This window comes from Apodemus sylvaticus, chromosome 4 (genome assembly GCF_947179515.1).
Source record: "Apodemus sylvaticus chromosome 4, mApoSyl1.1, whole genome shotgun sequence".
NCBI lineage: Eukaryota > Metazoa > Chordata > Mammalia > Rodentia > Muridae > Apodemus > Apodemus sylvaticus.
The window spans coordinates 54,481,642-54,503,665 of NC_067475.1; the positions used below are offsets into that span (position 1 = coordinate 54,481,642).

Consider the following 22,024-nt stretch of genomic DNA (forward strand, 5'->3'; position numbering starts at 1 on the left):
TTGGGCCTCAGAGGACACGTTTGTGAAGCTGGTTCTCCTTCCACTTTTACACGGTTCTCAGGACTGAAGTCACCCGGTGGAAGCTCCTGACCTCAGGCTTGCCCCAAGGCTCTTTACCCACCGACATTTTGTTGCAGCCTGGTTTTTATCTTTAAAAGTTTTTAAAATATATTTACTTAGCGTTTATGTAAATATATGCAAGTGTATTTGTAGATGTGCATGCCTCACAGTGAACCTGTGGAGGTCAGAGGTCAACCTGCAGGATTAGATAATTGCTCTTTCCACCATGGGAATTCCAGGTATCAAACTCATGTCCTTGGGACTGGCCGCAGGTTCCTTTGACCATTGCTCCATCTTGGCCAGCCCAGGACTTTAAAAGTTTTACAAGCAGGTTTTGGATTTTGATCATGGAATCTAGCCAGTGACTGACGGTTTAGGCAATTAAAATATTTTATGTGAATAAATAAATAAATGGGCTGGAGAAAGGGCCCAGCAGTTCCAGAGGAACCTGGTTCAATTCTCGAATCCACAGGGCCGCTCACAACTGTCTATAACTCTAGCTGAAGAGTATCAGACACACTGTTTATGGTCTTTGCAGTTACCAGACACACAGGCATGTACACAGGCAAGATACCCAGACACATAAACTGAATTTAAAAAAAAAAAAAAAAAAGTAAAGGAGTGATCTACAAAGAAGGTTCTTTTTAATTACATCTTTTCAAAGATTAAAAAGGCCAGATCCCAGTCTGGGGATGTAGCTCAGTTGTGAGGTAGCGTGCTAGCAGGCATGAAAGTCTTAGGTTCGATTCCCAGAACCGCATAAACACGACACGGAGGCACATTCCCATACCCTGACACGGGGATCGTAAGTTCAGCATCATCCTTGGCTACACGGAGAGTTTGAACATTGAGCTAGAGATCTTGACTAAAAAACAAAACAAACAACCGTAACTACAAGTACCCTCCCAAAAGCATTATGTAGCTAAGTTGGTAACATACATTTTAACAATAGATACTGTGTGTGTGTGTGTGTGTGTGTGTGTGTGCGTGTGTGTAGGCAATTACTATTCATCTAAGAAGAATGTTTTTTATGTATGCCTTCAGAATCTAATTTCAAATATTCTGGTTCGCAGTATGGACAGACTTTTAAAGGGAAGACTATTTTAATTCTTCTGGTCCTTTTTCTTTCTTGAGTGACAGAAATTAAATAAACAAGCCATCATTGACAGGAAACACAAGGCGCTACCCCTTGCTTGGGCACTCGGTGTGGCCACAGCACGTTTTAATCTTTTCCTTTCTCCTACCCGACTTTCATCTAATGTTTAAGAGCTAGTGGATTTTAGAGACCCTACACAAGATTTTTAGGTTTGGGATTCTATTTGTCTCTATTTATCTTCAAACCCAGAGGCTGTGAAATCACTGGAGGGGGAGGGGAAGAAAGGGGGGCGGTACAAACCCAGAAAGGAAAGGCGCAGAGGAAGCTGCAGAAGGAAGCTTTTTCGGCTGGGTTTGTCTTTTTTTAACCCCGGGGAGGCGTGCCGAGCTTGCTGCTGTCGCGTGTTAGCTTGCACAGCTTCCCAGGCGGGGCGCGCGTCCGCCCCGAGCTCCTCCGCCCTCCGCGGATCGCCGGCTTTCGCGCTGGATGCGCTTCCGCGCTGGATGCGCTTCCAGTCGCGGCCGCTGGGGGCGCCCCGAGCCGGGAGGCAGCAGCGACCGTACTGCTAGCGGCGCCTCTCTCCCTGCTCACGATCAGACGGGCGGCGGCGGCGGTACGGAAAGGGCGCCCACTCCCCGGGCGAGCTGCAAGGCGACCGCTCCTCGCGGGCGGCCGGGGTCCGCGCTGCAGCCGCCGGTGCTCTCCGGCCCGGGCTGCCGCGACTGGCGGCCCCGGCTTCCGCCGACTCGCGGCGCCCCCCGGCTGCGCCCCCACGCGCTGCTCGCGGCCCGGGCCATGGGGCTGGGCGGATCCGAAGCTCGGCCGAGCTGAGGCGGCGGCGCCCGTCCGCGCAGCCCGCTCGCCGGCGCCTGGCCCTCACGATGATGAAGAAGAAGAAGTTTAAGTTTAAGGTGGACTTCGAGCTCGAGGAGCTCTCCTCGGTGCCCTTCGTTAACGGGGTCCTCTTCTGCAAGATGCGGCTGCTGGACGGCGGCAGCTTCACCGCTGAGTCCTCCAGGTAACGAGCCTCGGGAGCTGCTCGCCCGCGGCGCCTGCAGGCAGGGGCTTCTTGTTCTGCCAGCATCCCGTTCGTTCCTTGCTTGGCCCCATTGCTCTGTGGAGCTGCCAGCTCTGGTGAGCTCATCGTCTTCCAAAGACGAGTCTGAAATCAGTCAGGGAATCGAACAAACGGCACTAAGTGCTTCGCAGTGGGCTGGGCTGGTTGTCCTGCGCTCCTATCTCCAGGTGGCCCCTGAGTCTGCTTCCACCCCCCCCCCCACCCTCCCCAGTTCTTCAGCAATGGGAATGGTGGAGACACAGAAAGGATGCTTCTGGTTTCTCTGAAGACATTCCCATATTTGCAAAATACAAAGTAGACCTTAAAGCTGTGAAAAGCAAAAATGACCCAAACTGTTAACAGTCCAAGAGCTCCCACTCGAAACCGCCTGTGGTTGACATAATTCCTGAGACTTTACTGGGACTTAGGGTGGCCACGATAGAGCTTGGGATACGCCTGGTCGGGCTTGACTTGAGTCAAGTGTTCCTGGCAGACCAGACTATGTAGTCTTTGGCTTGCCTTAGAGCTGTCTCCAGTTACTGTGCTTATAGTCTCAATTCGAGTGGCCACTAGTGGGTCTCAGTGAAGGACTTTGAATCAAGAGAGCCCAGACCTTGTCCTCCTTTTAAAATGAGCACCTAGACACTGGGAAAGAATCTAGCAGCAGGTGACAGAACGCAGCCATGTATGGCAGGATTCCTTGAGTAATTTAAGGACAGGTTGCAGATTGATAGATTTGCTCTTGGATATTCTTCTCTACAAGAAAACAAAATAATTGGAAGAAGTTTAGAATGAACTTTTAAGTTCTTAAAGTCAAGGAGAAGGGGCTAATCGTCAATGTATATTTTGTCTACACGTTCTTCATTTTTACCCTAAAAAATATTCTTTTTACCTGTTGTCCCATTAATAATGTAAAGGAAATAATGTCAATGGGCTGTGGGACAGAAGCTAGAAAACTGCCCTCTGTGGCAATAATGAAGCCCATGGAAGCCAGGAAACGGCCTAATTGCCTAAATGAACAGATGTAGGAGGTGCTATTGATCCTCAAATTTATAAAAAAAAAAATCCACTGAAGATAATTTGCAATATTAAACTGTGATGACAAACCTGTAGACATTCAGCTAATTGATTATACAACCATTTTAACACTCCTGTCTGAGAACAATGAACTGTGGAGAGAAAAACACATACACACACACATATGTGTGTAAATATGTGTGTGTGTATATATATATATATATATATATATATATATATATATATATATATATATATATATATAAAATAAAATTTGCTAGCTCTTGCGATGGAAATCCTGAACACCATGAGGGGTTCAAGTGACAGCCTTACCCCAAGTGGCAGCCTTACCTCGAGGCCCAGACAAAGTCTTCCTGGAGGGTTCTTACCCCCTCCCCCAACTTGGAACCGACAGGCTTCAGCCTCCGCCTCAATGGTGACACCTGGTGGTCAGAACGTGGGCCTACCACCTTCCTTCTCTTCTACCTTCTGTTCTGCACGGAGTGTTGATTTGGCTTGCTTTATCTCACAAGTCAGTTAGTCATCAAAAGCAGTCTGTCTGTTTGTCACACACACACACACACACACACGTCACTCCAAATACACATGTCCACTGGGTCTTTAACTTTATTAAATTTTATTTATTAAATTAAGCAGGACTATGAGGTGGAGAGTCTTATTATGCTAGTAAGTGAACTGAATCTTAGGAAACATACCTTCCCAAGATCACGGAAAGCCAAGTCTCTAGCCCAGGTCTAACTTCAGACAGTATGACGTCAGACAGAGGAAAAAGGTGTGCGCTGTTGAAGAGTTTCTGAGTAGGCAGCTGCCTAATAATTTAATTGATTTCTCCACACAGGAAAAAAGTCAGGATGCCTGTATTAAACAAACCCTTCCTCCAACTAAAATCTGGCTTTATCATGAGAAATGAGGTTAATAGTGCCCTAACTTGGGCTTAGAATGAGGTGACAAACCTCAGCTCCCCTGTGATGAACCTGTATGGGTTTACTTAGGCATTCACAGCTAAAATTTGGAAAATTGAAATGTTCAGCAGTTTGAGTCCATCTTGAGGATTTCCTAGGACAATGTATCTGAAACACAAAGTACTTTAGCATTCAGTGATGAAGAAATTTACTTGAATTTTCTACCAACTCCTTTATCCTACCAAAGTGTTGGTTTAAGAATCATCCTTTGGGGCTGGAGAGATGGCTCAGTGGTTAAGAGCACTGACTGCTCTTCTGAAGGTCCTGAGTTCAAATCCCAGCAACCACATGGTGGCTCACAACCATTCGTAATGGGATCTGATGCCCTCTTCTAATGTGTCTGAAGACAGCTGAGTGTACTTACATATAACAATAAATAAATGTTTAAAAAAAAAAAGAATCATCCATTGAGACAGGTAGCGTGGTGCAGACCTCAGTCCCAGAACCTGAGGTACAAATAGAAGGATGCTAGCCTAGACTACGTGAGGCAGCCTTAAAACACACATGTGCACACATGTGTACACACACACGTCAATAAAAAGAACATACCTTCCTTTACAGGGAGAAATAGAAAACTTGAAATAATCAAAATTATGTAGCTTGCATCTCAGGCGCCAGCATATAAGAATACATCCCTGAGTGCTAGATTTTAACTTGGGAAATTATTCGAGGGGGACCCTTTTGAATCATAAATGGTTGAGACTAACATTTCTCCCATAGCAATATGAAATGACTTCTGTGTAAAAAGAGTTAAAGCGGGCTCAAGACTGTCATCTTAGAAAGGCCTACTGACAAGAGTGCCTTGGATGAGCGGCACGATCTTCTCGCCTGGATGACAGGCACGGCTTACTGTGCTTAGACTGTTTGTACAACTCTGTGGTTCATGCTGAAAGCCTTCAGAGAGCCTAGATTTGGCATCCTGCTAAGCAGAAGACAGTTGCCTAAGCAGCCAGTCCAAGTTAAACCTGATAAGCATCCCTGTTAGACAGCACATTGCCGCCCCCCATCCGATGCTAGAGAAGCCATGAGCTGATTCTGCTGTGCATTCTGGGACTGTAATGTCTTCAGCAATGAGTACGGCTGTGTGCTGCATCCACTGAGTTCTAAGGAATCACCAAACCCTATGCACGGTCTTAGGGGCCCTACACAAAATAATATCTTTATTGTTGGAGAAGGGTCTCAGTGGATACACAGAAGGTTACACACCAAACATACACACACACATACACACACACACACACACACACACAACTTGCCTTTGTTCAAAAACTAAATGTGCAGATGATTCATTGCTCACCAAATATCACTTAAGCACTTAGCAGGTTTCTAACTCTCTGTCTAGGGACGTGGGAGTAAAGTAAATACAAAGTCCATGAGGGAATTGACTCTAATTAATGAAATTAGATCATAGATGTCTAGTTGCTAGATGGTAGGAGACATACGGCTTACTACTTAATCAGAGGGTCAGACGCTATGAGAGTTTTGAAAAGGAAAGGTCTTTTATTTACAGCTATGATGGTTGCTGAAGTCTGCACTGGTATTTCAGCTGCACACGCCAAGAGGATGGATTGTCACTGAGAAGAAAGAGGTGAGAGGAGAGAGAGGGCAGGCTGTTAACAGGGTTGGCGCTACATCAGCCTAATGGCAGAGTCCTGTGAACAGAAGCAGCAGATAGCGTTAGAAAAGGGCTTTGAATGGCATGATAGGGTTTGATTTCCCTGCTCAAAGGATAGAATTCAATATTGTATTCTTGAACTGCCTCATAACGTGATTACAGTAGAATTTAAGCCGGCTGGCTGGCTGGCTGGCTGGCTGACAGCCTGCTGCTGTTTGGACTCAAGTGGCAAAAGATAGATTAGCAATGGAGAGAAAAATGAGAGGCTGTGAAAATAAAGTGGGCCTAGTGAGAACCTGAATGCAGGCTTTTCGTGTCAGGACCTGACAGGTGATCATGCAGTGACCAATGCCTTATGTCATTGGCAGAAGTCAGGAAGCTGAGGTAATGGCCTTTCAGTTCTGTTTGGGGTGGGGGAAACATTGTACATGGCTTTAAAGCAGAAGTTCTCAACCTGTGTGTCATGTCCAATGCCCTGCATATCAGATATTTACATTAAGTAGCAAAATTATAGTTAAGTAGCAACAAATGTGTGTGTGTGTGTGTGTGTGTGTGTGTGTGTTTTGGTTTGGTTTTTGAGACAGGATTTCTCTGTGTAGCCTAGCTGTCCCATAACTCACTCTGTCGACCAGGCTTGACTCAAATTCAGAGATCTCCTTGGCTCTGCCTCCCAAGTGCAGAGGCATGTTCTACCACACCCAACATAATGAAATCATCTTATGGTTGAGAGGAGGGTCACTACAACATGAGGAACTGTATTAAAGGGTCACGGCATTAGGAAGACTGAGAACCACCGTCTAGAGAATATGAAGAGTTAAGGGTGTGCTCGATATATTTCATCTAAGGTGACAGTGGATCTGACAATTGATCGAAGGCCCAGTTATTTCAGTATATGTATTTCTTATATTCTTGGCCTCTTGGGGCCATACAAGCCTGCTTATTCCTGTTAGAAGAGCCATATACTGGTTTGCCTATTTATAGATGATTAGTGAAAATGAATTTTAGAAGGATCTAGTTTCTCCTGTGAAAGTTTAATCAGTAAAAGAAGTTAGAAAAAAATATATAACTCTTTATTTCAAGGAAGTGACACTAAAAATGGTTAAGGAAAGTGGTTAGGTATCATCTCACCACAGTTAACAAGACATTTGGAAAATACATTGCAACATTACAGTGATCTACTCAATTGAAGCCAGCAGCTGCCTAATAAAATATTTTTGAAGACCTTTCAGAAAAAAACAGAACATTGAATTATTTGAATCTTTCCAGAACTCCCCTTAATAAAGTACGTAGATCACTTTTAAAGCTTACTGGAGTTATGAGGGCATGTTTAATTCTGGTCTGTGTAAGCAAAGGAATGATGGGAAGGAAATTTTCCTACATACCTGTGATTTCCCAGCTTGCCTTGCATTTATCTGTGCGTGTGGTGTGTGTTTGTGTTGGTAACTAACAAGTTTCCAAGTTTCTCATGAACTTGTGGAGAAAACACATGTGAACTCAGGGAGTATCCCGGAAGGGAAGAGCACATCTGTGTATTGTATCTCTGACTTTGTAAACAAGCTAAAAGGATTTCTTTTTTGTTTTTGCCAGAGAACATCTTTGTTTTCAAGATTTTAATTCACTGAACATCGTGTGCTACTTTCTAGTTAATTTTTGCCATATTGCAGAAGTAAGAATGTTTTCATGTTAGAAAACTTAGAGAAGGAAAAGTAGCAAATATTTTCTATAAATTAACCATGCAGAGCTTACCACCATTATTAATATTTTTGTATGTAACCTAGCCTCTATTGGTCCCTCTATATAATACATACACACACACACACGACTGCCCCACAGTGATCACTGATACATATTTATTTGTTCATATATTTATTTATTTTCAGATGGGGTCTCACCATGTAATTTTGACTGGCCTGGAATTCAGTATGTAGACCAGACTGACCTCCAACTCACACAGATGCCTGGCTGCCAAAGGCTGTATTTAAAGGCTTACTCCACCAGACCTGGCCATTGACCTTTCTGAACCAAAATGAGATCATGTTGTACCTAATATGTTCTCAGTTAATTGTTCATGTTATTAAATATTCAAGTACAAAATATTCAATATTATTCTCGTATGTTAAGTCCAATGACTGAACTAAATCCCTTAGAAGTAATTTTCTTCCTGCCTTTTTATTAATAATTTTATAAACTATAGTGAGCATCTTTGTGACCAAGATAGTACACATCTGTTCTTATTTAGGCTGTTATATAGAAATAGAGTTATTGAATTTCACAAGTTTTTTTTAAGATTTATTTCTTTTCATGTGCATTGATATTTTCAACTTCCCTTCCATTGCATTGAGCTGATTTTTAAGATGAAAAAGCACTAAAAAGCAGCAAATATAAAAAATAACCAATGCTTATTGTTTGGTTTGGTCTAGTTTTTGAAACAGGGTCTCACTATGTAGTTCTGTCTGGCCTGTAACTCATTATGTAGACCAGGTTGGCCTGGAAATCACAGAGATCCCCCTGCCTCTGCGAAGGTATGTGCCACCAAGCCTGGCTAAGGTTTTGTTTTTGTTTTTTTTTCAAACTCCTCTTTCACACTGAGATCACAAAGTAACCAAAAGTAGCCAGTATTTTAAAATGCTATCTAACTACAAGTTGGGAACCCTATGCCCGGAAGCCAGCAGTCTGTCTTCTAGGCATGTATCCCAAGATAATGAAAGCAGTGTGTTGAAAAGATCCTGTACCTGTACTTAGTAGCCAAGACAGTGAAACAACATAATGTGGCATATCCAATGGAGATTTATTCTGTCTTCAAAGAAAAAAACAAACACCCTCTGTTTGTGGCAAGGCAGTGAGACAGGAGGACAGGTGCTAAAGGAAAAGGGCCTCATGCAGAGAACAGCCACTGTGTGACATCGTGCCCATGAGTGCCACCAAAAAGGGAAAGGGTTGTTTGTTTGTTTGTTTCTTTTGGGATTTTTGTTTGTTTTTTTTAATCTCCAATTCAGGCAGCCTGATCTACATAGCAAGACCCTGTCTCAAAACAAAACAAATTGTGTTCATTTTAGGGTGTTCATTTAGCACCATTTAGGGGACACTACCAAATGGAAAGCCAGAGAAGAGACTGAATTCTGAGGAATCTGCAACGTTGCTAATGACAGAGGACTTGGGTTAGTCTTCAAGTCAATATCTTCAGAGACTAGAATGATGAGCATGTATTTCTGTATCTTACTTTCTTGTTTTTGTTTAATTCTTGCAAAACTACTTTAGTAGAGATGGGAGGTCTGCACTCCTCCTCTTGGCTCGGGAGATACGTGCAGGGTTTGTTTTTTTTTAAAATAAGTGACTTAAATAAAATGAGTTCTGTCTCATACAAAGTCCAAGCAGCTAGCGTGGTTCTCCCCTGTCAACTTGTCAGATACCTGGACTCACTTTATGTTGCTGTTCTCGAGTGTCCGCTCATCCCTGGGGACAATGGTTCACCCTGCATCCCAATCCCAGCCATGGGAGAAGAGAAAAGCAGGGAGAACCCATCTGTTCACAGTCTGTAGGCCTGATCGTAAACATGTCTGATTGTAAGGAAGGCTGGGAAATGTCATCTTTACAGGGTATCACTGTGCATGGAAATAAATAAAATAAATAAGTAGGAGGGCAGATATCAACAGGTGAGAAAATTTCAACATCTAAAAGAGTGTAATAAAGAAAAGCTACCCCAGTACTGCTAACAGTTAAACAGCCTTGTCTATTTGTTAAGACTGGTGTTTTTATTTTTTATTTTTTTAAGATTTCTTTTTTTAAATATGCGTTGATTTTATTTTGTGTGTATGAGTGTTTTGCTTGCATGTATATATGTGCACTGTGTGTGTGCATTGTAGCTGCAGAGGCCAGAAAAACAAAAACAAAACAAAAAAAGCATCAGGTTCCCTTCCTGACTGTCTTATATAGCCTAGGCCGGGCTGATCTTCCCGAGGTCCTGAGTTCAATTCCGAACAACCACAGTTCTGAGCAGCTCACAGCCATCTGTAATGGGATCTGATGCCCTCTGCTGGTGGGTGTGAAGACAGAGCACCCGTATGCATAAAATACACGAATCAATGAATCTTTTCAGGAAATGTTTCCACGGGGAATGGGAGAGGAAGCTGAACAGGTGAAGAGGCAGGATGTGAGAGCTCGGCAACCCTGGTCAGGGGTTGGGCCGCACGGCAGGATGAGTTAGGAAGGAGAACACCTCCAGGAGAATGGGTCACAGAGGAAGGACGAGCAGGAGGAGGAGTGCCAAGGGTTTCACCGCCATCTTTTTCTGTGGCTTGTGTGGGTGAGAGGTGTGGGAGGAGCTGGGCTGTAGTCCCTGGGACTCCTGGGGGACATGTAATGCCTCGGTGTGTCCCACTCAGGCCCAGTGGCCTGTGTGAGGAGGGTTCCTCCCATTCCCAGCTCCATCAGAGGGCATCAGATCCCATTAGAGATGGTTGTGAGCCGCCATGTGGTTGGTCGGATTTGAACTCAGGACCTCTGGAAGAGCAGCCAAGTGCTCTTAACCAGGAGAACAAGTGAGGTCCTGTCTACTTCCTAGGAAGTCTCATCTCCTTTTATTGCTTTTGCTCTGAGGTAAGGACCCTCAGCAGCAGTCTCATTTCCAAGGAAGGAATCTGCTTCCTCCAGCCCCTCGCTACTTCCCTGTGCCTCTCGCTCTGCCCATGCCTAACTCCCGGCTCCTCACTGTATACAGTGTCAATCCACACTTTGTAGGAAAAAAAAATAATAATCTATTTGATCTGTCTTAAGCACTCCTTCTCTCCTCTCAACCCTGTAGTGTAAGGTCTGCCCCACCCTGTGACTAAAACTGACTCTCCTGATATCAGTCACTGACAAATTCAATGTGTTCTCCTTTGTACCCCAACCAAAGCTGTGGTAATTACCAGCCTCTTGAAACTTGACTGTTTCTGTCTCCTTGAAACCTACTCCTTGTTTTTTACCTCTCAGTTCTCTGGTTTCCTTTATGAATTCCCTGAGGGTCTGACTTATACCACTTCATCAATAGCCTTTATTTTTTAGAGCAAAGTTGAATAGGAAGTACAACGTTCCCATAAGCCTCCTGTCGCTCACACAGCTTCCCCTCTGGTAGCCCCAGCACAGTAGTACATTTGTTACAGAGAACCAGGAATCTGCCTTTACACACCACTGCATCCAAGGTTCATAGGCTATCAAGTTCACATTGGTGTAGCATATCATACGATGGCATATACCCACCATAGTAGTAACCTACGGGATGATTCCACTGTTTGAAACATGTGAGCTCTGCATATTCACCCTTCTCGCTTTAACCATTAATATGCCTACTCTCTTCCTAAATTTGCCTTTTCAAGCATGTGCACAGCAGGAATTACAGTGGATAGCCTTCTAATTGGCTTCTTTTACTTAGTACATGTAAGCTCTCTTCATCTTATCAAATATCCATGACGTCACAATTCCTTTCCTTTAAAAAGAAAAGACGTATTGTTTTTTGCTTTGTTTTAAGATGAAGCAATTCTTTGTTTTTACGCATTTTTGATCAAGCTGTTTTCATTAAACAATCTGTTTTCATTAGACAACCTTTCCAGCAGAAAACAGAGAACATGGAAAGCAGCCTCCACTGATCTGCTCAGGGCTGGTCCCCCTTGCCCTTGTGGTAAAGTTGAAGGCTGTACTTCTCCGCCTTGATTAGCACAACCCATTATTGCCTCTTGATGTCATAGTCTGAGTTACTATTGCTGTCGTGAAACCATGGCCAAAGCAACTTGGGGAGGAAACGGTTTGTTGAGTGTGCATAACATTCATTGTTGAAGAACTGAGGACAGGAACTCAAGCAGGGCAGGAACCTGGAAGCAGGAGCTGATGGAGAGGCCATGGAGAGTGCTGCTGACTGGCTGAATTAACAGCCTCTCTTATCCTAAAGAAACTTCTATTGCAAGTGAGATTCCAGGGTAGCTTATAAGGGTAGATTTTTATATTTATTTTACATGTATGAGTGTTTGGCTTCCATGTATGTACAATGTACCATGTGTGTGCCTGGTACCACAGAGGTCAGAAAGGGCATCAGATCCCATCAATCAGAGGGTTGTGAACCACCATGTGGGTGCTGGAATTGAACTCAGGTCCTCTGCAAGAGCAAGTGTTTGTCACCACTGAGCCAACTCTAGGACCCCAGGTTCTCTCACTTTTGTTATCTCGTTGGTTTGTTTTAATTTCGGAGATAAGGTCTCACTGTGTTGCTCTGGCCAGCTTGGAACTCACTGTGGAAACCAGGCTCACTGATTGGCTAGACTGGCGGAACAGAAAGCTGTGGGAGTCTTCCTGTCTCTTCTTCCCCAGTGCTGTGACTCCAGGCGCACATCACCACGCCCAGTTTTTACACCGGTTCTGGGATCCCAGATTGAGGTCCTTGTGTTTGCATAGCAAACCCTTTCCTGACTGAGCCCTCTATCAGCCCCTAAACAGAGTTGTTTAGGCTGTACAGCCAGAAACATTAAGTACCATCTTTTGCTACTAGTGACCCATCTACAGTGTTAGAAATACAGAATTTACTGGGTTTTAAAACTCAACTAACATTTCATTGTGGCTATATACTGTATTTGTGTAGAATGTGTTCCTATGTTGCTGGTTACTGAGCTTATTTCCACATCTTGGCTTCTGTGAGTGCAGAAACAATAAGGAATGCTTTCCAGACATGGAAAGCTCACCAACTGTAGCTGACAATAAAGTAGTCTACACAGGAAGACATTCATATATGAAAATGGTTCCTCATCAGTTCAGTATGAGAAACTCAAGCCCAGTTCCATTGAGTCTAAAATCCATTGCCTCTATGGCCTAGGGAGATGGTTCAGTGATGGTTCAAGTGGACACTTGACAAGCCAGGTGTCCAAGGGCTCGGGTTCAGATCCCTAGAACTTACATAAAGCTACAGGGTCGCACACACATCTGTGACATAGTGCTCCTGTGGCAAAATGGGAGGCAGAGATAAGGGAATCCTGAGTTAGCCCGGCACACACAACATCAAACTTTAGAGACTTTGTCTCAAACAAGGTAGAGTACTCACCAATACCTGAAGTTGTCCTCTTGCCTCCACACCTGTACTCACACAAGTGAGCACATGTGCACACACACATACATAGTATTAAAAAAGAAAACCTATCCTCTCTCCTTATACCATATGGATAAGGGTTACAAGCCATATTCCTAATGAAAAGGAATAACATGAGGGCACACATTCAGGTGGTTAAAGGATGGTGGGTAACTCCATTAATGGAGGAATCAGAGATCAATTTTTTGAGATGGTAGGCAGAACTAGGCCTGGTGGTCTAACTACTGCAGTACCAACTACTCGGGGGCTGAAGCAAAAAGATCATGAGTTCAAAATCAGCCTAGGCTATACAGAGAGATTATGAGCAGATGAAGGTTTGACCCTTATAAAGAGTCATATTTCTTTTATGTGTAGGGGGAGGGATACAGATATGCTTTTGTGTACACACATGCATGTGGAGGTCAGAGGTCAGTGTTGGATGTCCTCCTTCATTGGTCTCCACCTTAGTGTGTGAGTGTACATGTTCATGTGTATGTGTTTGTGAGTAGGTGTGTATGTGTGTAGAGACAGATTCTCTCAGTGAACCTGGAACTCACCGATTTGTCTGGACTGGAGGGCCAGCAGGCCCTATAGATCCTGCTGTCTCTGCCTCCTCAATGCTGAGATTACAAGTGTAATCTCATGATTATGCTTTTTCACATGAGTACTGGGAATCCAAACTCAAGTCTCCAACTCTTGTGGCAGATACTGCTTACGACTGAGCCATCTCTGTAGTCCTGGTGCCATAAGTTTCTTGATCTGAAACTGGCTCATTGGATCTATAATTTTAGAAGCTATTTGTAGCTGTTTTTTTACATTTTTAGAATAGTCACAAATAGCAACAAAGAATCGTTTTTGTTTACAAGACATAGCCTAGTAATTTAGTTGCTATGTTTTATTCTTAAAATCTAATTTTTGTAACCATTCCCACATTTGCATTTGTATTCAGAAAGATATCTGTGTGGTGGGGGTTATATTTAAGTGGTAGTCATATTTTTTCTCTGTTTTGATCTCTGAAAGAGAGATTTCATCTTTTCATAGACAATGCAAAGTTTTGGCCGTGTATTGAATCTATAGTTCACAGTAACTCCTAAATTCTGTAGTTATTACTTCCTTGTTTAAAGGGATATGAAAAATGTATTTTTGTTCCTATACATATTGTCAGGTTTTTATTAGACTTTATTTCAGAGTAGTTTTAGTTTCACAGCAGAATTGAGCAGAAGGCAGAGACATTTGTCATGTGGCCTCTCGTCTCCACAGGACACAGCATCATCTGCTGTTCCCTCTAGAATACAACAAACTCATCGCAGCTGATGCACCTACAGGCAGCCAAGTCACCACCCACTGTCCGTGGGTCACATTGGGGTTTACAAGTGGTGCTCTACAGCCTTTGGATTTTTACACATGTAGTGGTATCTACTCTATAGAATGTGTAGAATGGTTTCACTGCTTAAACAGCCTTGCACCACATCCATTTACCCCTTTCTCATTCCTTCCCTCCTTCCCTCCTTCCCTCCTTCCCTCCTTCCCTCCTTCCCTCCTTCCCTCCTTCCCTCCTTCCCTCCTTCCCTCCTTCCCTCCTTCCCTCCTTCCCTCCTTCCCTCCTTCCCTCCTTCCCTCCTTCCCTCCTTCCCTCCTTCCCTCCTTCCCTCCTTCCCTCCTTCCCTCCTTCCCTCCTTCCTGGGCTTTTTACGGTCTGCATACTTTTGCCTTTTTCAGAATGCCATAATCCAGGAGTGGATTTTCCTTTCCTTCTCTCATTTTTACCTTAGTGAATTTGGGATTTCGTTGTTGAGTTTTCTTTTGTTAAGTTTTCCTAGACTATGATGTATATTCCCAAATTCTCAGTGTAGGGTCTTTTCTTAGATTATTATTATTATAGAAGAATTTTCCTATTGTGTTTTTGTATGTCATCTGTATCTGTATTGTTCTATCTAGAAAGTATGGAAGTAGTGGTAAATGGAAATTATAGTTACAGAAAAAGAAATGTATTTTCTTGAATGAGTTTAACAATTTTTTGATTGTACATGTAAGAGATGTACGGTATTTCCCTTTCTTCTCTGGGTATTTTCCCTTAGCATACTATCATCCAGGTCACATTAAAAACAGATAAATTTCCTGTAAAAAAAAAAAAGTAGTGTGTATGTGTGTGTGTGTGTGTGTGTGTGTGTGTGTGCCTGTGCATGTGTGTGTGTGTGTGTGTGACATTTTCTTTCATATTCTTTAGGGGTTTTGTTCCCCAAATCTTGGCTATTATAAATAATTCTGAAACAAACATTGGATTGCAAGTGTCTCTTTGAAATACTAATTTGAAGTACTTGCCCATAATCCAAGCACTTGAAACCTGAGACAAAAGGATTATGAATTCCAGACCCAGCATGGGCTACACAGCAAGACCCTAACTTCAAAACACAAGCCAAACACAATCAACCAAACCAAAGAACCTGACTTTGTTTGCTTTGGATACATACCCAGAGGAACGTATGGTTGCCGGATCATGTTGTGGTTCTGTTTCTAATATTTTTGAGGAACCTCCATACCATTTTTCATAATGACCTTATCAAAACCACATCCCAGAGTTCTCTTTTTTCTACATCCTTATCAACACTTGTTCTGTTTTAAGTCTTTAGTGACAGTACTTTAGTTAGAGTGGGTACCATCTTGCTTAGGTTTATGTTTATAGTTTCCTGACACTAACGGTGTCACTAACAGTAAGCATTGGCCAGTTGTACAGACATTTGAGAAATGATCGAGCCTTGGACCCACTTTTAATCACAAAGCTTTTTTTTTCCCCTGTTGTTATGATTGAGTTGTGACTTCTTCACATGTTTTATATATTAACCCCTGATTACATGCATGGGTTATAAATTTTCTTCCATTCCATACAAGGAATGCATTTCCTCATATGTATGTATGTATACAGTGTGGACATGTGTATGCATTTCCACATGTATAGGGAATGCACACGTGTCTTCATCAGTATATCTGTCAGCCACTGAATGCAACTCTTACATGAAACTGTAGAGGCTTTTTGCAATATTTATAGCAGGTTTTAAATGAGCTAGGATTCAGCAAACACCTACTCAGTGCCAAGGAGTGCTATATTTTATATGAAATTTCTCACTAGAACAATTCAGGGCAATAAAGAACGACCTGCTGACACCTTTGTCTCCATTTGATCTCATTCTTTGCCTTGTGATAAGAGGTGACCCCTTCTGCCCAGGGTCAGTCCCTAACTGGTGTGGGTTCTATTATTTCTGGCATCTCAAGAATCGGTCTTCTCTGATGACACTGTTCATACCCAGCCAAATGCTCAGTTTGGTCCCCACACCATTTCCCCATCAGTACTGAAGTGTGCTTATCTTTCCTGCATGGAGAAGTGGAATCATCTCTCATGTCATGTGCTCAGCTGGATGCAGCCCTGAGTTTCCCTACTGTCTTCATCCCCAACAGATCTAAAACAAGTTCTTAAGACTTTCCCGTTGCCGTTGCTCTTGCCAATACCCTGGTTCTTTTCTTGTCCTTTTGAGATGCCACCTCCTTGCCACTCCAGCCTCTCTCCTGCTCTGACACTGGTGGCCCTACAGGACGTCCCCTTCCCTTTCTCCTTTGCCACTCTCCTCAGTTGGCCTCATCCTTTCCCATGGTGAAGACTCGCATCCATGTTTTCAGTCCTTACCTCTCTCGAGTTCTCTCTACAGATCTGTCTGCAAACTGAGTGTTTCCAAGAGGAAGAGTCTGAACTGGGTGAGACTCCCTCACTGCCTAACCCACTAGAAAAGTGAATCAGTGAATGAGTAAATAAAGTGAAACACCCTGCACAGTTTTTCTTGATGGTATTACTGCCGTGCATTTACTTAAGCTAAAAAATGCTGCTGGGGTCGACAGACTCATGTATCCTTTGTGTTGCAATTAAAAGTCAGTCTTATAGATCTAACTAATCTTTACAGTCTTAAAATACTTGTTTTTGCTTCACTTCACAAAATTGTCTTCTTTGTCAAAATCTACATGTCTTTTAAATACACAGATCTTCAGTATATCAAGAAAAAGATATAAAGTTGGCCAATCTTTTACTTTGGTGGACAAATTGAAACAAACTCACAAGTACATGTAGCCTTGAGTTTAACAGCCTCTAACATTTATTATCAAGCTACACTGTGCTCCAGGCATTGTTTGGAGCAACCTGTAATACTTTATTTGGCCTCCCCAGGTCCCCATGAGGTGTAGATCTCATGAGAAGGCTCTGCACATGTGGCAAATGAGCCAGGGTGGTCGCTGGCAGGCGGCTGAGACGGGGTTTGAACTCAGAGACTAGTTGTGGGACAAGCACCTACCCTGCACGCTGTACTACCCGGCAAGCAGCCCACACTCCTCCGAGCAGATTTTCCTATATCGCTGTTTCTGAAAGGTGGAAAGTATCTTAAATAATCAGGGCATGGTGTAATTCTAAATATGTGCCCAGAGTCTGCATTCCCTGGTTCTCGGGAAATTGATGACATTGGTATAATACTCGGTCACAAAGACTGGCTCCATCAACTTCCATCCCAGTTTTTGTTTAACTTTTCACCAGCATCCTACATTCCTTTTGATTCTTTGAAATAAAAACAATGGCCATGGCAACTTTATCTTCTTCTGAGTCCTCTGTTTATTTCATGTTCATTGCAACAGCGTTATCATATCATCTTCAGAATGTTTGGCTTTCCACGGTGGCAGCACAGATCACATTCCTTTGCTTTCTTTCTAGACAGTGGTTGGTTGAGCAACTGTCCAAAACTCATAGGAAGTCAGTGACTCACCCAACAGAAAGCAGTTAGTAATGCGGCTTTCGACTCCGTTGCCAAGTAGTTTGCGTGGGTTGCCATGGTAACCCATCAGTATAACAAATGTCACAAACTAACTTTGCAGCTTTTTGGATTTGTTTAATTTGGACAGCTTTTTCCCAAGGTCTATGTGTACACATGAACAATTACCACAGAAAACTCTGACTAATGGCCTTAGGACACAATACACTTTTTTTTTGTTTTAGTTTGGTTTTTTGAGACAAGGTCTCTGTAGCCCAGGCTGGCCTCAAAAAAAACTCACTTAAGCTTTTTTTCTTTCTTTCTTTCTTTCTCCCTTGTTTACCCAAGTGCTGGGATTGCAGATTGCAGGTGTGAAACACGCTCTCAGGTGGAGATCTGAGGGAGACAGATTTGAGCAGGAACCATTAAGGAGGCTCTTGCAATGATTCAAGGAAATTCTGTTAAGAATCTGAATTGTGATCATGATGCTAGACACAGGAAAGGGCTCGATTTCTGAATAGTTAGAAAGCGATGGGCAGGAATTTATGCCTGGTACCAGGTATTTGGGGGCTGTTTATTAAAAGCTCACCGGAGTTGGCAGGCAGGATTCATGGGATTATGACACATGTATTGTATCTATTTTGTGGGGTTGTTTGTGTGTTGTGTCATGTTTGTGGTCTTGTTTCAGTTTGGTTTGGTATTGAGTTTTCAAGACAAGTTTTCTTTGTATAACTCTGGCTTCCTGGAACTCACTCTTAGACCAGGCTGCCCTCAAACTCACAGAGATCCACCAGGCTCTGCCCCCCAAGTGCTGAGTAGGATTAAAAGCATGCGCCACCACTGTCCAATTTGGCCCTTTTTTATATTTTAATCATTTTTGGGCTTCTCTTCACTAAGGTATCTTTGTTACACACAGCATGAAGTAGTTAATAGAAAACACTGTATAAATCTAGCTCGTCCAAGCCTGATCCCTTGGCTTACTAAACCGTCCTATATAAGGACCTGTTGCAGAGTCCCTCACATATGCTGTTGTTCGGATATCTGGAAGGCAGAATTCAGGCAGCTGGATGTCCCAGCTATAGGAAGTGAACCTGGCTAATTTGCGGGTGGGACTTTCCTAATAGGCAATTTGTAAAATCAAATCATTAATCCATGCAGTAATCTTATTTTGTTTGTTTTTTTGTTTGTTTGCTTGCTTATTTTTGATGATTTTGTTTTTTGAGATAGAGTATTGATTACAATGTAGCACACACTAGCCTTGGGCTCATGATCCTCTCGATTCAGCCTCCCAAGTGTTGGGTCACAGTAATCCTCCATGATGGGGAAAGAACTCTGGATTCTGAGAGCTCATTCCACATGGAAAGAGTATTGGGACTCTCAGGCTTCTAAGTATGGAGTGATCAGACTTCGGTTGTGTCAGATTTTAGCTCACCTAAAACAAGCATTTTGAATAATAAAGGTGGGAAGCGTAAATGGGGACAGCCCAGGCTTCATGCTTATCCACCTTCCGTCTCTCTGTGTTATCACCAGGCAGTTTTTCATGTAGGTCCTCATGGTGCAACATGGCTTCTGACATTTGAAACCGTTGTCATGACTGTTTTCAGACAAAGAAAGGAATAGAGGGTAAAAGGACAGTCCCTACACACCTCCCTTACTGGGCCTTTCCAGAAGGCCCAGCCAGTGGTCTCTAATGATATCACCGTAGCATAAAATCAACCCCCGATTTTAGTGGGATTGCTTCAAGTTTCTCTCCATTTAGTTTGATGCTGGCTACCAGTTTGCTGTATATTGCTTCTACTATGTTTAGGTATGGGCCTTGAATTCCTGTTCTTTCCAAAACTTTAAGCATGAAAGGATGCTGAATTTTGTCGAATGCTTTTTCAGCATCCAATGAAATGACCATGTGGTTTTTTCTTTGAGTTTGTTTATGTAGTGGATTGCATTGATGGATTTCCACATATTGAACCAACCCTGCATCCCTGGGATAAAGCCTACTTGATCATGGTGGATGATCGTTTTTATGTGTTCTTGGATTTGGTTGGCAAGACAGGACTGCCCCTTTCTCCTTGTACTTGAGGTACTAGCTCGAGCAATTAGACAACATAAGGAGGTCAAAGGGATACAAATTGGAAAGGAAGAAGTCAAACTATCATTATTTGCAGATGATATGATAGTCTACTTAAGTGACCCAAAAAACTCCACTAGAGAACTCCTACAGCTGATAAACAACTTCAGCAAAGTGGCAGGTTATAAAATCAACTCAGGCAAATCAGTAGCCTTCCTATACTCAAAGGATAAGCAGGCTGAGAAAGAAATTAGGGAAATGACACCCTTCACAATAGCCACAAACAGTATAAAGTACCTTGGGGTGACTCTTACCAAACATGTGAAAGATCTGTATGATAAGAACTTCAAGTCTCTGAAGAAGGACATGGAAGAAGACCTCAAAAAATGGAAAAATCTCTCATGCTCATGGATCAGCAGGATTAATATAGCTAAAATGGCCATTTTGCCAAAAGCAATATACAGATTCAACGCAATACCCATCAAAATCCCAACTCAGTTCTTCATAGAGTTAGAAAGAGCAATTCTCAAATTCATCTGGAATAACAAAAAACCCAGGATAGCTAAAACTATTCTCAACAACAAAAGGAATTCTGGGGGAATCAGTATCCCTGACCTCAAGCAATACTACCGAGCAATAGTGTTAAAAACTGCATGGTATTGGTACAGTGACAGGCAGGCAGATCAATGGAACAGGATTGAAGATCCAGAAATGAACCCACACACCTATGGCTACTTGATCCTCAACAAAGGAGCTGAAAACATCCAATGGAAAAAAGATAGCCTTTTCAACAAGTGGTGCTGGTTCAACTGGAGGTCAGCATGCAGCAGAATGCGAATTGATCCATCCTTATCTCCTTGTACTAAGCTCAACTCCAAATGGATCAAGGACCTCCACATAAAGCCAGACACTCTGAAGCTAATAGAAAAGAAACTGGGGAAGACCCTTGAGGACATCAGTACAGGGGAAAAGTTCCTGAACAGAACACCAATAGCGTATGCTCTAAGATCAAGAATTGACAAATGGAACCTCATAAAATTACAAAGTTTCTGTAAGGCAAAGGACACCATCAAAAGAACAAATCGGCAACCAACAAATTGGGAAAAGATCTTCACCAACCTTACATCAAATAGAGGGCTAATATCCAATATATACAAAGAATTCAAGAAGTTAGACCCCAGAAAACCAAATAACCCTATTAAAAAATGGGGTACAGAGCTAAACAAAGAATTTTCACCTGAAGAAGTTTGGATGGCTGAGAAGCATCTTAAAAAATGCTCAACTTCATTAATCATTAGGGAAATGCAAATCAAAACAACCCTGAGATTTCACCTTACACCAGTCAGAATGGCTAAGATTAAAAATTCAGGAGACAGCAGGTGTTGGCGAGGATGTGGAGAAAGAGGAACACTCCTCCACTGCTGGTGGGTTTGCAAACTGGTACAACCACTCTGGAAATCAGTCTGGAAGTTCCTCAGAAAACTGGGCACCTCACTTCCAGAAGATCCTGCTATACCACTCCTGGGCATATACTCAGAGGATTCCCCAGCATGTAATGAGGATTACATGCTCCACTATGTTCATAGCAGCCCTATTTATAATAGCCAGAAGCTGGAAAGAACCCAGGTATCCCTCAACGGAAGAATGGATGCAAAAAAATGTGGTATATCTACACAATGGAGTACTATTCAGCCATTAGAAACAATGAATTCATGAAATTCTTAGGCAAATGGATGGAGTTGGAGAACATCATACTAAGTGAGGTAACCCAGTCTCAAAAGATCAATCATGGTATGCACTTACTAATAAGTGGATATTAGCCTAGAAAACTGGAATACCCAAAACATAATCTACACATCAAATGAGGTACAAGAAGAACGGAGGAGTGCCCCTTGTTCTGGAAAGACTCAGTGAAGCAGTATAAGGCAAAACCAGAACAGGGAAATGGGAAGGGGTGGGTGGAAGAACAGGGAGTGGGAAGGGGGCTCATGTGACTTTCAGGAGTTGGGGGGGCCTGAAAAAGGTAAATCATTTGAAATGTAAATAAAAAAAATATATCGAATAAAAAAGATAATAAATAAGTAAATAAATAAAAAATCAACCCCCTCCTCCTCCTCTTAGCGGCAACGACTTGTAAAATAGGCTTAATTGGCTATGCATAAAATTAGATATGCTAAAGAAGGAGGAGACACTGGATAAGCAGCTGATGGTCTCCTCATATGCTCCTGAACAAATGGTTTGACTGGTGTAGCGCCCCAGCTAA

At 42.8% G+C, this 22,024-nt stretch overlaps 1 protein-coding gene across 1 annotated transcript in view; it reads left to right on the top strand.

The window, feature by feature from the left end:
- Positions 1 to 1,750: 1,750 nt before the first annotated feature.
- Eeig2 (EEIG family member 2) overlaps positions 1,751 to 22,024 on the top strand; it is a 57,810-nt gene continuing 37,536 nt past the window's right edge. Inside the window, exon 1 of the mRNA XM_052179414.1 lies at positions 1,751 to 2,174. Within this exon, the coding sequence (XP_052035374.1) occupies positions 2,038 to 2,174 (137 nt within the window). The 5' untranslated portion in view covers positions 1,751 to 2,037. The remainder of the gene's footprint in view (positions 2,175 to 22,024) is intronic.